Source organism: Typopeltis vanoorti, chromosome 14 (genome assembly GCF_054136105.1).
Source record: "Typopeltis vanoorti isolate ZY-2024b chromosome 14, IOZ_Tvanoo_1.0, whole genome shotgun sequence".
Lineage (NCBI taxonomy): Eukaryota > Metazoa > Arthropoda > Arachnida > Uropygi > Thelyphonidae > Typopeltis > Typopeltis vanoorti.
In genome coordinates this window covers 31890713-31906583 of record NC_143562.1, presented here as the reverse complement: position 1 = coordinate 31906583, position 15871 = coordinate 31890713, and the positions used below count along the sequence as shown (strand labels likewise).

Sequence of the window (15871 nt, the reverse complement as noted above, 5' to 3'; positions counted from 1 at the left end):
CTCTCAAAGTCAGATATAGTAATTGTAATCAAGTGTAAAGGGTAGGTATATTTTCAGAGAGGACAAAAGAGATAGGGGAGGAGGTTGTACTGCTAATAATATCAGATGATTTGAGTCCAGTTAGGATACAAACTTGGGAAAGCATATTGCTTTCATCAAGGCCACACACTTTTCCCAAGGTGGGCATGCCTGAGGTGCTAGAATGCTCTGGGGCCCTTAAATTTGCCTTAAGTTTTTGGGCATCCCCCCAACTAGAGCCTTGTGCACCTGTGCATAAGTATGGCTCTAGTTATCATAGTAATAATGTTCTGTGTGCAGCAATGAGTTTGAGGCTATCTGATGTGAAGTAGAAGCCATTAGGATAAACTGTCATGGTTTACTTATTCATGGCCAAAACAGTTGAAAGCCAAATCAACTGATGTTGTGTTGCCAAATATGTTTTCTAAAAATAATTACTAAATTGTATCAACTTTAAGAGTGGTGAGTATTATGCTGAAGTGATGCAAAGATTTCTAGAGTAAAAAAAAAAACCAGAACAACTATAAAACACAATTTCAGCAAGAGCTGCTCACACCTACACATGAATGAAAGTTTGTGAAACCTATAGTGCCTGAATGTCATAGTGGGCAAAAGAAATTGCCTGACTTATCGTAAACCAAGCTTAGTGCTTGGTTTATGATAAGTAAACCCAAGCACTAACTGGGCTCAGGTTTACTTATCATCAGCTATCAGACAAAACTAGTGCTTTCAAATTGACAAATGTTTAGATCTAGTCACACATCCTATACACTGGAGTAGTTGTTATAGATTCAAATTCAGTATGCAGTAGATGCCATACTTTCCTCCAGTAGTTTTCTGCAATTTAAAAAGAAGGAAAAGAATAATAGTAAATTATCTGCACATGTTTAAGAATTTGGTGTGTTGTTTATGAAACAGAACAGATAACTGCGGTTGTTGCAAGCTTTGCATTTAAAGCATTACTTTTTAGAAGATTTATTAATAGAAGGTTACAGTTTAAAAAGGAGACCAAATAAATCAGGTGAACTTTGAGAGCTAAAATATAAATTGTAAATTTTGTGTAACATGCAAAATACTGCAAAAAAGAATTTGTATGAAACAAACCTTTACTAGCTTTAAAAATAGAAAAGAAAAACGCCTGCAGAAAAATTTGAAACACTGAATAAAAAAATTTAAAAAAATTATTCTGCAATTTTTTTTCTTTTCATTTAGATTTTTAGCAGGTTGTTTTATACTTGCTTCATATTGCAGTTTTCCTTTTATATGACATTTTATAAATTATGAAAGTTTAGTTTTGTGTTTAAGAAAGCCAGTTCGCTCCATCTCAGGAACAACTCGAGATTCTTAAAAAAATAAAATAAAATAAAATAAAAAATAATAAAAAAAAACTAGTGTAAAGGTTATTATTACTCTTTTCTCCCTTTTAACATTTAACAGAATATTTCTGTTACATGTTTAAAAATATATTTTTTTGATTAATCAGCTAGTTCATATTAATGGGAATTTGTTTCACAATCCATAATTGTCTAAATGGAAAGAATAAGAAAATATTTTGCATTTTCTGTTTCGGTTATGTTTTATCAGTACTGTGAAAATTCAAGTTTTTGTATTAACTGATTCAAAGATAAATAAATTTGATAGAAAAGTATCTTTTTAGAATTTTAGTTTCATGCTTTTCATATTAAAATACCTGATTATTTTTTAAGTGTCTTTAGAAACCACTCAAATAATAAGAGGCAATCCAAAATCAGGCCGTGTCTGGAAGAGTGAAAAAAAGAAATTTTCCAGTATGAAACAAGACAAAACTTTAAAATCTTCATGGACACAAAAAACAAAACAGCGAATGGAACGAAAACTTTTGCTTTCAGTGGCATCAGAATTGAAGGCTACAAAGGACAGAGAAATTGCAGAACGAAAAGAAAGACGCCGATTAAAATTAAGACAAAAAGAAGAAAATGAACGAAAAGCAGAAGTAGTTCAAGTCATTAGGAATACAGCCAAAATAAAACGAATGTCAAAAAAGAAATTGCGATACATTCGTAAAGCTGACACAAATTAATTATTACTGTAAGGTTTTTCAAATAAATATTCATTTAAAGATATATTTTCTGGCTTATTTAATTAGACATGCATTTAAGGTTTCAGCTGTCCAGCTAAAATGTATTTCCAGTGCTGTAATCCTTTAGCTTTACACACATGCACATTTCAAACATTGCTAAATAATTTTTTAAGCACATTCAAATCTCTCTCTCTCTCTCTGTATGTGTGTGTAAAAAGCTAAATAAAAAGTACTTAGTCTGTTCAAATGTATAGATTCAAAAGGAGGAACACAAAAAAAGTACACGAGAGTTACATTAGGCAAGTGGTAATTGCTTTAACATTTTTATTATTTTTTTTTTTTGCCAAAAATTATCCATAACCAACTAAGGCTATGAGGCCAGTTTGCCTGTTTTGTGGGATGATAAAAACAAGAGTTTCTAGGAGAGAAAACTTATCTCATGGAAAGAAATAAATCCTATCCTTGCACAAAATTATTTTCTATCAGTATTAATCTAAAATTTTCTCTGCTCATGTTCCAGAGTGACTTTTCTCACCATTTGATCATTTTTTCAACATTTGAATTAGTTTTTGAAGGTGTAGTAAGGCCATTTATTTATCACATTTAACCTATAAACCTTTGCTCTATGCATTGTTTCGTTTCAATGAAGTTATAGTATTTTGTAAATGTCCAAGACATTTTTTATAAAATTTCACTAAAACTTTCATATTGATTTGGTTCAAAAAATTTGAGTACAAAGCCTTTTTTTTTTCCTTACAAAGTAATAAAATGCTTGTTGATACTTAAAAGCAGACTGTAATGCTGTATTCAGCTTATGATGGAATAATGTAATGTTTGTTTTTCTGTCGTGAGCACATGCATGTGCACGTACACACACTTTAAAAGCAAAAAATTGTTCACAGCATGATTCAGTTTAGAAGTGACTGAATGTTGAAAATAGTGTTACAAATTGTGTTTAATTTCATGGTAATAAACATCCTTCCACATGTTGAAGTTATGTGTTCCACATGTTAATTCTTGCAAGATGATTATATCTTGTAGATAATTATCTTCTGAAATGAAGTAACAGAAAAAAAAAAAAAAAAACATGGGTGCAAATTGAAGTTATCAGTATTTGTTCACTTGACATATTTTGGTCTGAAATCATTAATCTGTTTTTTACTATTAGTATGTGACAACTCCACTACATGTAAGTTGCCATCTTCCTTATTTAATTCTCCAACTACACACAATACCATCTACTGCCCACCACCACCAATAGTATTTTTTGTCTGTAAATTGCATCCATTCTCATGATCAGTTTGCTTATAAGCAGAATGAAAAACCTGGGTTTCCAAGAGAAAAACAATCTACTACTTCCATATGAAATTAGCTTCACCTTCAGTTGAAAAAACTCAAAGATTCTTCTTGTGACACGATAAGGATTCCAGTTGTAGGTTGCAGTGTCCTGTTGTTCTTCCAAATTGCACTACAGTGGTGCTTAATTTTCATAACTTTTTTTTTTCTGATGGGTGACAAAATTGATTGAGTGTCCAAACATGGCACTTTTCTTCCTGACCATGTTTATGTCAGAAAAACATTGAATTGTTTTGATCTTTAAGCCCTTAAATATCATACAAAGTGACTTATCATAAATGGTCTTTGCATTATAAGGATGATGATGGATCTCTCATTCCAAGCCCAGGGTTTGCAGAACTAGACTCTGGCTCTTTGTATTTACAGAATAAATGAGAGTCCTTAATGTGTTTCCCTGTTTGTTTCCACACATGGCAGCATTATACTGAAAATTGTCATTCTGAACACAGTATCTCTCCTGTTCACCAGAAGTAAAAGCTGCATTATGTGATTTCTGCTGGTCCCTCCAGAATGTTCACGAAAAAAATATATAAAATTGATAAAAAACGGAAAAAGAAAATCCTTAGCCCATCCACTGTACAAAATGTACTATAGGTCTGCACATAACTTTTCATGAGTGGGGGCAGCATAAAAAAAAAATGGCCTCTAAATACAAAAAGATGTCTTATGCCAAGTGAAGTGGGTGGTTCGAGCAAGCTGTTCAAAGTGCAATAAAGTAAAACATTATAGAAAATGTGGACATTTCTTTTGGATGGCAGAGCAGCAAGACATTGCTATATATTCTGACATCAGTAATCAGCTAAGATAATTCCTTTTGTAGTTGTAAAACATATCAATCTGTAGTCTTAATTTCTCAGCCCACTAGATTTTTTTACATCTTTGAACAGCTCATTCATGCTGCCAATTTATTATCTGGCATGAACATCCATTTTCTTTCTATATCCAGAGATCAATAAAATATCAAAGTGCATTTTTTTTTTTCACTTTAAACAGGGAGAAAACATTGGGGGAAACTCATTCATCTTTCATTTAACTTTGAAATGTTAATATTAATATATCAAATTTAAAAAAAATGACAAAAATTGTTTTATCTTCATATTGTAATGTCAGGATTTCAGATATTTTACAAGGAAAATATTAAATTTCACAGCTGTGCGTATAAGTATCTGCTTAATAAAATAATTATTTAGCTTAAAAATATGCCATTTTATTTCATTTCTTGTGACCAGCCATAAAGTCAAAATCATAAATCTTATATATATATATTCTTAACATGGATATGCTTCTAGAAATTGGGAAAAGAAATTGCAAAATTATTCGGATGTTACATGGACAGGGTATATCCAGGTATTCATACATCCTAATAATTTTATCATAGCAGAAAATTCTGCTTTCATGAAACATTTTCTTTCTTATTGAATGAAAAATTTATGAGTATAACAATTTGATAGGATATTACTGACATTCTCTACTGTTATTCAATAATAAGCTCTCAGCTCCTAGTTTGGGTGACTTAGATGACTGGTTATTAATTTGCATTGAATAATGAGTGGCTAGATATCATATCAGCTGCTGTATATTATTAAGACTTTCACAAAGAAGATTCATCCATAAGGGATCCTACTCAACTACTATAAATAAAAAAATTTTTTAGAATAAGAATAGCCTTAATGTAAAATAATTCATATGTGCTGCAAGGGAACCTGGAAACTTTTCTCTATAGACCAAACATGGAACTTTTTTCAAGACCCTTCAGGCCTCCAATAAGCATGATGGTAGTCACATATTAGGTAATGAATAAAATTCATCAATCACTTGAATACATTTGCAGAACATCCATGTCCACTGTAGGATTTGAACCCACAGCCTGTTAGGGCTAAGTATAACCACATAGCCTGTCAAGTGCCTTGGTTGGCTGTGGTTAGATTTCCCTGCAAACTGTATTTAGTAGGAAGATAAATACAGTTAAAAATTTTTTTCTAATAAAATGCTATTTGAAAAAAAAAAATAAAATTCTGAGTAACATTTATTTAATCATACCCAAAAATTACAACCAACTATAACTTTCAATGCAATTTTGTTACCCCCCCCCCCCCGTTTATTGTTAATTGGTATACAAGTTTTTTTGTGTGTGTGTGTGTGTGTGTGTGTGTGTGTGTGTGTGTGTGTGTGTGTGTGTGTGTGTGTGTGTGTGTGCATGTGCATGCACACGCAATGTCTTTGTAAGCATATCACTTATGGTTGCAGTCATACCATTAAGGAAGTCCCAAGAAGTACATTTTGCTATAAATTTCAAGTTCATGTGCATATTGCTAGGAATGCACCAAGAATAAGAATGAATGCAAGTGAAAATGAGCAAAATTGCTGCTTACTGCACTTTTGTCACTATTAATATAATGCATGCAGTTTGGAATGACTATAAAAGATTGCAAAGAAAACACTAATGCTGAATTCACTGGCTGGCATAAGTTTACACAGTCTTAATTTTTTCATTATGGTGTAACTAGTTTATCTCATGCATGCATCTAAATGGGGAGAAAACTGTGCATGGGTATTGAATATATATGTATTGATCATAGGCAATCCTGGATGCAAAATACTGAAATATGAAGCTGTCTTTCTCACATTGATTCAGGAAAGAAACTTGAAAGTTCTTTCAAAATTTCATTTTCTTTTCCAAAGGATTTTATAAGAGGTAAAGATAACTTCCATATTTGTGTAGTACCATTACCAAGACCTGTAGCCAAAAGTTCAGAATTTTGATTATCAAACTGAAGTGCACATCCTGTTGTTTTCCCTTGTGGTGGAAATGTTGAAATAGGAACTGTTTTGCTAATTTTTAGGTCAAAAATTTGCAGTTCTCCATCACTGCATACTGCCGCTATTATTAATGGGCGTACTGGTGACCACTGAGCTCTTTGAAAACCACGTAAAGAATGAAAGGTGAGCACTGGTTTGGGTTGAAGTAAGCTGTAAATACGTAATTCTCCATCAGTACTGCATGAAAGAAAAATATTACGACTAAAGGGTGAAAAACAAACAGATGAAATGAAGCCATGGTGCTGGGCAAAATTCATTGCCACGGGAGATTTGTATATCACAGAACTACTGAGTGAATAGTTTGCTGATACCTGAGAATTTAGCGAGCACTGAAAAACTGCACCTCCCTCAGTTCCAATAATGAAGATTGATGAGTCTTCACAGTTGAATGATATGGAAGTCACTCCAATTTCAGAATTCTGATAAACACTTTTAACCCCAAGGCTTCTTGGTAGTTGATCTGCTAGCAGTATAAATGCATCAATGAGTTCCAAAATATGAGTATTTTCATTTAACTTCCACACCAGAATCTTACCATCAAGGCTGCTACTAACAAACTTATATTTACTTTCACCTTTGAGATCAATCCAGGATAAACAAGAAATTGGCTCTCTGTGGGACTCTAGATTGGAACTTGTACTTGCCATAAGCATATCATCATCTTGTCCTATGTTCCAGAGCACTATTTCTCCGCTGAATTTTCCTCCAAGTAACACAGCAGGAAATTCTGGGTGGAATGCAACTGCTGTTAAACAGCAGTCAGTCTCTATTACTGAATTTGGTTTCTGCGATTTAAAATCTTTGCGGTTAAGATTCCATACAGCAACTGATGAATTATGTTCACACCAGTCTTCATGATTATCAGCACCATATGCCACAGCAAGAACGCTTCCAGTTGAATTCCACGAAATATCCTGACATTGAAACTTCGTACTAAATGGCCTACACAGTAACGAATGCTGTAGCACAGTGGTCGAGTTGTCCACATCAGATAAAAGTTTATAGCGATCAAAAGCGTGGCTGCGTGCATTTCTATCTAACGCCTTGCATATTTCTGGTTCCACCTTACGTAAAAAAGCAGCCAGCGATGACGGATCATAATTGGCATCCAGCATAATACGTTTTTCACTTACGTCTGTTTGTATCTCGACTTCTTCCTTGTGTGGAAACTGGCATTCATGATCTTCTGTTGCTACTGGTTCAGTTTGAGAGGAATTAGTTGTTGACGTTTTTTCTTTTTTCCAACTTGAGGGAAAACTAACAGTTTCGTTGCTCACAATTGTAAACATTTCGGGAATTAAAGGAAACTTGAGCGACCGCTGATTTATCGACCTATTCACGGTAATGTTTTCGCTGTATATGTAATGTAAAACCTGTACATATAAATTTTTCGAAGAAATATTTCATTTGGCTCACAATCGAAAAGCAAAATAAAAACCTTCAGAGCGATCTGATTAATAAAAACTTCTGATTTAAGTAATACTTCAGTGTCATGTAAAAACTCTCAACAAACATTACGTCAACGATCCTCTTGAGGAACGCCGGTGATGATACAAATCCGCAAGCTCTTAGACATGCGCTACCATCCATCAGCGCCACACAAGCAAATGTACTTGAAGTTTATTAAGTGTTAGGTATTTTGTGGTTTTGAAGTCATCACTGTTTTTTTTTCTTTCTCCTAAATCTGGTATGCAGTTCGTCCTTAGCTTTGGACACCAGTATATCATTTACTATCACTACTATCTCTTATTAGGAATACCTACGTGTTTAATTTCTACAGTCGAATTAATAATAATAATGTAACATTCTAAGTAACACCGTGAAAGCAGTGTTCACCGTATGTTTAACTTTCGTTTTTCGACCCGCAGTCCATTGCACTAACACATCCAAGGTTACCAATGGTCTGGGGTTATTATAAGTTATGTATACTGATGTTATTAGTGCTGGCCTGATTTGCTGAGTGTATCGCTCGCTCTTCAATCAACAGATTGAGTTGTTCAAATCCCAATTTTAGGGGTAGATGTTTGTGATTGCTCTATTCATTCTGAGTTCCGCTTCTTCCAGCAATGACTTCGCACCCAAAACCAATTGCGGTATAGGTGTGATCATACAACATCTAATAAAATATGGAATGTGGAAAAAAAAACATTTGTATACAATTTATGCTTACTAATGACAGAAGCATATGAAATGGGATAAATAGCTTGGTTAATGCAACTTTTGCCAAAAATCATAACCATCATTGAGACAAGAGAAGGGTACTTTGTTGGCAGCAGAAGAACTGCAACCAGAAACGTAGAGGTTTGTAAAAAAGAAGGGCATTAGTAATAGGGTCGTAGAAAGTAGCGCATTTGTGGCTGTTTGGTGTGAGAGGTATTTGTTCCAGAAGGATAAAATATATAGTCATTTTCTGCTATATGCCTGGGATACAAAAAATGTCAGTGTTATGTATTGGGATTAGCATAAGAAGTGTAATATTCGCAGAAACTAATTATGGGGTCACGTGGGTGAGAAAATGGGAGTTATGCAGCTACTGAAAGATAGATAAAATAGTATGATGGAGGTGACTAAAAAATTCAAAGCTTTCGTGACATCAGAGGATCGGTCCTTATCGAAGATAACCACTATCTGATTTGAAAGAATGACCATATCGTCTTGAATTGGGACGTTGGCCAGTTTTGTAGAATTTTCGGATGACAGTATATTGAACTGAAGAACAGGTGATTATGGTAGAAAGTACCTCTAGCTATCATAATATAATACATGCACGTGTAATGCATGTGAAATGATCAAGGATCTTCTAGGACAGCAGTATCAAGCTGCATTATCAGAGATCGAAGGATAAATCAGGTAGGAGCTAAATGGACGAGTAGCATTTATTAAGCAGGAGCTAAAAAATGTCAAGGGAACAAAAAGTGGGTGGTGAGATTATCGAGCCCACGAACAGTACAAAACGCAGGGAAGAAGAATGACCAGCATGATCAAAAAGAAAAATCAGTTAACTCCTTATTCCCATATAGGGAGTAGGCGACGCCGTATTAGCCCTATCTAACTTCTGGAGACCAAGTGGCAGTTCAATTTCCACTGATAGCCAATCGGAGATAGCTGGCCCAAGGCTATCCCTAATTAAGCGGCAAACAGTGAAGAGAAGAGAAGTGGCTAACAAGTGCCACTAACTCGTGATCCCTAACCCTAACAATATTTTTAATGTCTGAAAATAGTGTAGGTTCGATGGTCGATTTTGTTGAGTTTACGGGACGAAAAACCCGTTTGCCCGTACCAGAGATCGACTAACTCGGAAACCGGTCAGAAAAAGTTATTCTAGTCGGTGACTAGATTTGGACCCGAGTCTTTGTTAGTGCAGTCAAGCGTTGTAGAGTGCCAACGCCACTTCTACTGAGCTACACAGGCTTTGACCAGCATGATAATGAAGCTAAATTCATATCAGAAGAAATTAGTAAGCTTTGAAAGGAAATTTCAAACAGTTCTTCGTTATGTGGCGGTTAAAGGAAGAATGATTAGGGAAAATGCTGATAATAATAACAAATGGAAACTGTGTGAAGGTGACAGAACCACAAAAATAGTTAAAATACTGAGCGATTATTTTGCAAGGGCTCATAATCCAGTTGGAGATAACGCAATATCTGATGTGCTAGGTGGTGATGTAATAATAAAGAAATGAACTAGAATGTAGATTATATTACAAAATCTCAGTTTAAACATACTTCACTGATTAGATAGAATATCAGTAGCGTATTACCAAAAATTATAACCACCATTCAGACAGTGGATGATATAATTTAGATGGAGTGTAAAAAATATTGCAACTTAATCTAAAGAATGTAGATTATATTACAAAATCTCAGTGTAAACATACTTCTCTGATTAGATAGAATATCAGTATATTGCAACTTAATCTAAAGAATGTAGATTATATTACAAAATCTCAGTGTAAACATACTTCTCTGATTAGATAGAATATCAGTAGCGTATTACCAAAAATTATAACCACCATTCAGACAGAGTATGATATAATTTAGATGGAGTGTAAAAAATGTTGCAACTTCTGAGAAAACTAGACGGAAAGAAGGGTACTTTGTGATGAGTTAAAGGAATGATAATTAGGGAAAATGCTGAAATAATAACTACATGAAAAGTAAAGACAATACCTCTGACGCGATTGTTTGTTTGATTGGTGGCGTCTTAGCAGAGAGAAAGCAAGAAAATAGAAGTGTAAACATATGCATCAAAACAGAGGTAATAAAGAGCTATTCATGTTAAAGAAGGGATGGATTAAGATTTTGGAAATTTTGATTTTAAAAATTCAGCATGGATAGATAGGATTACGATACCTGTTAACAGAATAGCACGACTGTGTGAAGCCTTGCCTTAGCAGTCTCTTTCTATACACCTTGACAATTGTAATGGATAAAGCTGCTGTGAGATACTGAATTTGTCGAGGTACTTCTCAATTAAACTTATTACTAAATTGCAGCAAATGAGGACAGATAAAAAGTTGGTTACATGGCTAATACCATCAAAGAATCAAGCATAGCTCTATTGTTTGATGTTGTGGAATAGCTTGCCCAAGACTATTGGCGATTTTAATTGGCAGCGGGGAAAGAGATTACGAGATGATGGCAGACAAGTGATATCATCTCGTGGTCCCTATTTACTTGAATTTACAGAATCCTGTAACAAACCTTCTTCTCAAAGAAAATAGGCTAAACTGCTTTGGTACACTTTTTGAAGTGGGCACCTGGTCCTCACACTTCATAAACCATGGACAGTAAACTCAAAGCTGTAAGTGAATCAAGGCTTTCAGGTGAGAGATTACAAACAAGTGCCACTAAGTTGTGGCCCTAAATACTAGTAGGTATATAATATATCTGAAATTGTTGTGTGTTCTGTTATCGATTTCTGGAGCTCGCGGTTCTAGTGAGTTTTCAAAAGAGAAACCCTTAAGGGCTTTATGCTAATAGTGGAATGTTACTAGTCACATATTTTTTACCAAGGCAGAAGAAGCATATGTTTTGTTGGATATAATTAAATGATGATATATTTTGTTGTGAATGTTGCCTGGTGTAACATTTCTGGTTGCATAATGCTAGGTTTCAAAAGAATGACCAGCTCACTACAGTAACCTTTTCTTTGTTTCTTTGTTTTAGTTGAGCTGAATTAGTTACTTTGGTGCAGGCATATTTTTCACTACCACTCAAAAAAAATAGACTATGGAATCATTATTTCAGACAACAATATCATGTAAGATTTAGGATTATGATATGATGGCAGTTTTTCTGCTATACTGTTCCCCCAGTAGACTTTAATAGCATTCATTTATGAACTCAACTAATCTGATGGCTAATCATGAACTATGACTACCTATTGGTGTCCAAAAGTTATTTAGGGCTAAAAGAGGTAGGCTAAATTTCTTTTAGTAAAAATGTATTATAGGATGCCTCCCCCCCCCCTCTTGGAAATTTGGAGTTTTAACATAGCATCTCAAGGAAATCAACCATAGAATTCACACAATCAGACAATAATATGAGTGTTAGATTTAATGTCACGAGATGGCGACCGTTGTCTTTTCAGAAAAGACAGACAGTACCAGTTTGTGGTACCTAGAGACCCTCCTGGCGTACACAACACTAGGATAATTTTTAAAAAATAATAAAAAAAATTTGCTTAAATTGGACTGCAATTTATGCAACAAAAGTTTCAAGGATTTTTCAAGGGTATTTCAAGGATTGAAAATCAAGGTGAAAACTAACTTTGAGGATATGTTAAGCGAATAAAGAAGTGTTAAGTGAAAAACATGATTATTGGCCATCATCCATTAAATGTCTTCCACTTAATAAAATCAGTATCATCCATGTAATGCAGAATGGATAATACTGAGGGAGATATTGCATAATTTAATGTTTAAGTTTATTCCTAGGAGTAAATTTCGTAGTAAACCTTGAATAAGATGGATGAATCAATTCTTAAAGAACATGATTATTCGCATGTTCTTAACAACATGATTCACATGAACATGTGATATCCGTACCATAGCTTTATAAGAGAAATCTAAGAGGAAAGAAAAGAAAAGAGGAGATTTAATTGAATTTTATAAGTTAGTTTAGGGACTATCAGATAGAGAGAATGAGTTTGCTGAGTAAATTTGAATGAACTCTATTATAGAATATAATAAAACGATAATGAGTAAGGGAGAATGGATTTAGAAGATGGATGAATCAGTTCTTAAAGAACATGATTATTCGCATGTTCTTAACAACATGATTCACATGAACATGTGATATCCGTACCATAGCTTTATAAGAGAAATCTAAGAGGAAAGAAAAGAAAAGAGGAGATTTAATTGAATTTTATAAGTTAGTTTAGGGACTATCAGATAGAGAGAATGAGTTTGCTGAGTAAATTTGAATGAACTCTATTATAGAATATAATAAAACGATAATGAGTAAGGGAGAATGGATTTAGAAATTCCCGCTGTTAGCTTATTGTACTTTGATACGATATCTACCGACCTTGATAAATATATTATTATTATTATTATTATTCGTGACACCTCCAAGGAGTCCGAAGACTCATCGCGGGAGGACACCTACAACTGTCTCAACCACTACACCGAACCTCTACTACGAATCGTCTCCATCAACACCATCTATCGCCCACCTCCACCACTACCACAACTAGTATTTTTTGTCTGTAAATTGCGTGTGTTCTGAAGAGACGATTTGTCCGTATACGGGATGAAAAACCCGAGTTTTCGGGAGAAAAAACCCTGCTATCTCCGTATGAGATCGGCTAACTCACCTTCGATTGAAATCGTCCAGATAAAGATTCCTCCCGTCGCGACGAGAATCGAACTTAGGCCTGTTCCAATCGAAGGGCGCAATGTAACGTTGTTCTTCCAATTGCGCTACGGAGGCGCTTTATATAGAATAGAATCTTATTATTGGTATATAGAATCTAACACGCTGATATTTAACAAACATACTCTGATTCACGTCAGAACAAGTATAAACATTCAACAGACCTCACAATATGAACTTTAGACTCTTTGATTTAGGAAAAAATACATGATTTTCTTTATTTACATATAAAAACATTAAAAAAAAAATAAAAATCACAGAACATTCTTCTAAAATTCATTCATTCACACATTATCACCTTGCCATTCTACTTGTGGAAGGTCAATAATAATAACAATAATAAGAAAAATATCTGATCATCATGATAATAATATCATTGGATTTTTTAACAATAACTCCTGTATAAGGTGGTTAGCACTATGCCTATAAGTATTTTCACTTCTGTGGCCATGTGTTTTACTCTCTCGTTTTTACTGGCAGAAAGAAAAACCGAGTTTCCTGGAAGGAAAAGCCTTCCACCTCTTGAGATCAGCTAGCTCACCTTTGCTTGATGAGCTCTGATAACGGTTCTTCGCGTCCTATACGGGATTCTATACCGACTGAGCTATGGAGGCTCTTAGTATAAATACCTGGAGATTGAAATTCATCAATTTTAGAAAACAACAACATCTCCAATGTCATACTAGCTCGAGGAGTAATATTAAGAGCATTTATGAAAATTCTGGAAAAGTTGAGTCACCAAGATATAACACCATCTGAATTCCAGAAAAGAACACTCTTAGGGACAACTCACATTTTACGACGATATCTAATCGATTCTGGGCTTTTGGTTAAGGCTCGAATTGGTTTCATTTGTCACTCAAAGATTTCATTATCCTCGTTCATGTTTATTATTACTCTTTGACTGTGAACTCTCTTAACTGAATATAGAAATAATAAGTTACAAAGTGAGGGCATGCATTCTTCCAGGTGATGAAAAGCAGAATGTGTTGTTTGGAGAACATTCTTCCGACGCATTAGTCAAGAGCAATAGAGCAAGTGCAACGTTTTTATCATCTCTAAAGAGAAATGAGAAATAGAATATGTCATTATAATAGAAAACAATAAATCATGGCTTTAAAATTTTGGCTGCTTAATAAATTAAATGTGTTAAGATGCAGCATTTTGGTTCTTAAAAATTCATTTTATGCTCACAATATTTTGATTTTTTTGTTACGTGATGAATTTTCAGAGATTTCGGTCAAAAAAAAAATAGCACATTTACACCTACTTGGGATGTAATATAAATGAAGGATGATCTTTAATTTTCAGTAACATACTAACATACCTGAAAAGTTTACAAAAGCATGGACGGATAAAAACTCTTAAGGATTCATTGAAAATATTGTCAAGATCAATGTACCTAAATGGAAGTGATTTTTCCATTCATAGTGCTAGGCCGCCCGAAAAATAGTCGCATTCAGTTCTAATCTAGTCACCGACTAGAGGAACTTTTTTAACGCTTTCTTTAACCAGTTCCCGACTTAGTCCGATTTTTTAAAATATATTTTAGGGGGAGGGGGTAAAATATCATGATTACACTACTCTTAACAATGGCTAATAATAATAAAAATATTGTGTTTATAAAAGGAACTCACTTTTATTATTCCTGAGACCTGCTCCAACAAAATTATAACCGCAGGCGATACAAATCATACTTAAAATAAAATTTAAAATAATGAGCAAGACATGAAGTTACTTCACGCAATATATCGAACAAACCTAGTATCATGTTATTATCACTTATTCTAATCAATGGATTAGTTCACTCTATTTTATGAAGTGCTAAAATTAAGAAAGTCAAAATTGCAAAAACTTTTAGATCACCCTTGTAAACGGCAAAGAAAGTAAACCTAGTCATACTCTAGAATTAAATACGATAGATTTAATTATAAAATAAGTTAATAAATTAAAACAAAATTACTTACCTGATAAATAAAATATATCTAAAATAGATAATATTAGAAAATAAATAAATTTAATATAGATTGAAAACTGCTATTGAAGAAAAATTCTGATGTCAGATAACCAAAAACCAGTTTACAAAATATATCATTATTATTATTATTATTATTATTTTAACGGTGTCTCCATGGAGTCAAAAGACTCATCGCGGGAGACCCGACATTGATATACTAACCATTATTTACACAATACCTGTCATACCTCTCCTTAAATTCATTCACAGTTGAAGCATTCACAACCACCTCTGGCAAAGCATTCCACCCATTCACAACCCTCCAAGTAAAAAATCTAGTCCTAACACCCTTGTTAACCACACTCTTGCACAATCTCCAGGGATGGCCCCTCGTTCTCTCACATCCTGCATTGGTCTTAAGAATATCATCAGTATCAATCCTGTAAAATCCCTTTAACAATTTAAATACCTCTATCATATCTCCTCTCCTACGTCTATCAGCTAGTTTTTGGAGCCTACAGATCATCAATCTATCCTCATAGGGAACATCCCACAGACCTGCAACAATCTTTGTAACCCGTCTCTGAATCCTCTCCACCACTTCCGCATCACCAAGAAATTCTGGCTACCAGATCTGTGCACAATAGTCCAAATGCGGCCTTATTAATGCCTTATAGAGTGGAACAATAACTTACCTATCCCTGCTTGTTAGTGTGTTCCTCAACAACCATGTAATTTGATGTGATGTTTTGGCAATCTTTGCAATATTGCCTTTACACTTAA

The 15871-nt window shown here is 34.1% G+C and overlaps 2 protein-coding genes across 4 annotated transcripts in view; one reads left to right on the top strand and one right to left on the bottom strand.

Annotated features, from left to right (window-relative positions):
• Positions 1 to 2120, top strand: part of LOC150099344 (coiled-coil domain-containing protein 86) — a 30685-nt gene extending 28565 nt beyond the window's left edge. For 2 of the 3 annotated variants that reach the window (XM_090404160.1, XM_090404161.1), the window contains exon 2: positions 1725 to 2120. In XM_090404160.1, the coding sequence (XP_090260286.1) occupies positions 1725 to 2077 (353 nt within the window). In that variant the 3' untranslated portion in view covers positions 2078 to 2120. The remainder of the gene's footprint in view (positions 1 to 1724) is intronic. The other variant, XR_016549387.1, reaches the window with a different exon arrangement.
• A 2545-nt stretch (positions 2121 to 4665) lies between these two features.
• LOC150099343 (cytoplasmic dynein 2 intermediate chain 2-like) lies at positions 4666 to 7752 on the bottom strand. The gene has a single exon (XM_090403886.1). It carries the CDS (start codon positions 7540 to 7542, stop codon positions 6055 to 6057), a length of 1488 nt encoding a protein of 495 aa, XP_090260012.1. The 5' UTR covers positions 7543 to 7752; the 3' UTR covers positions 4666 to 6054.
• Positions 7753 to 15871: the final 8119 nt, after the last annotated feature.

Bases quoted from the DNA above. Each gene is read 5' to 3' on its own strand.
- LOC150099343 (XM_090403886.1), bottom strand. From the start codon at position 7,542: ATGTTTACAATTGTGAGCAACGAAACTGTTAGTTTTCCCTCAAGTTGG.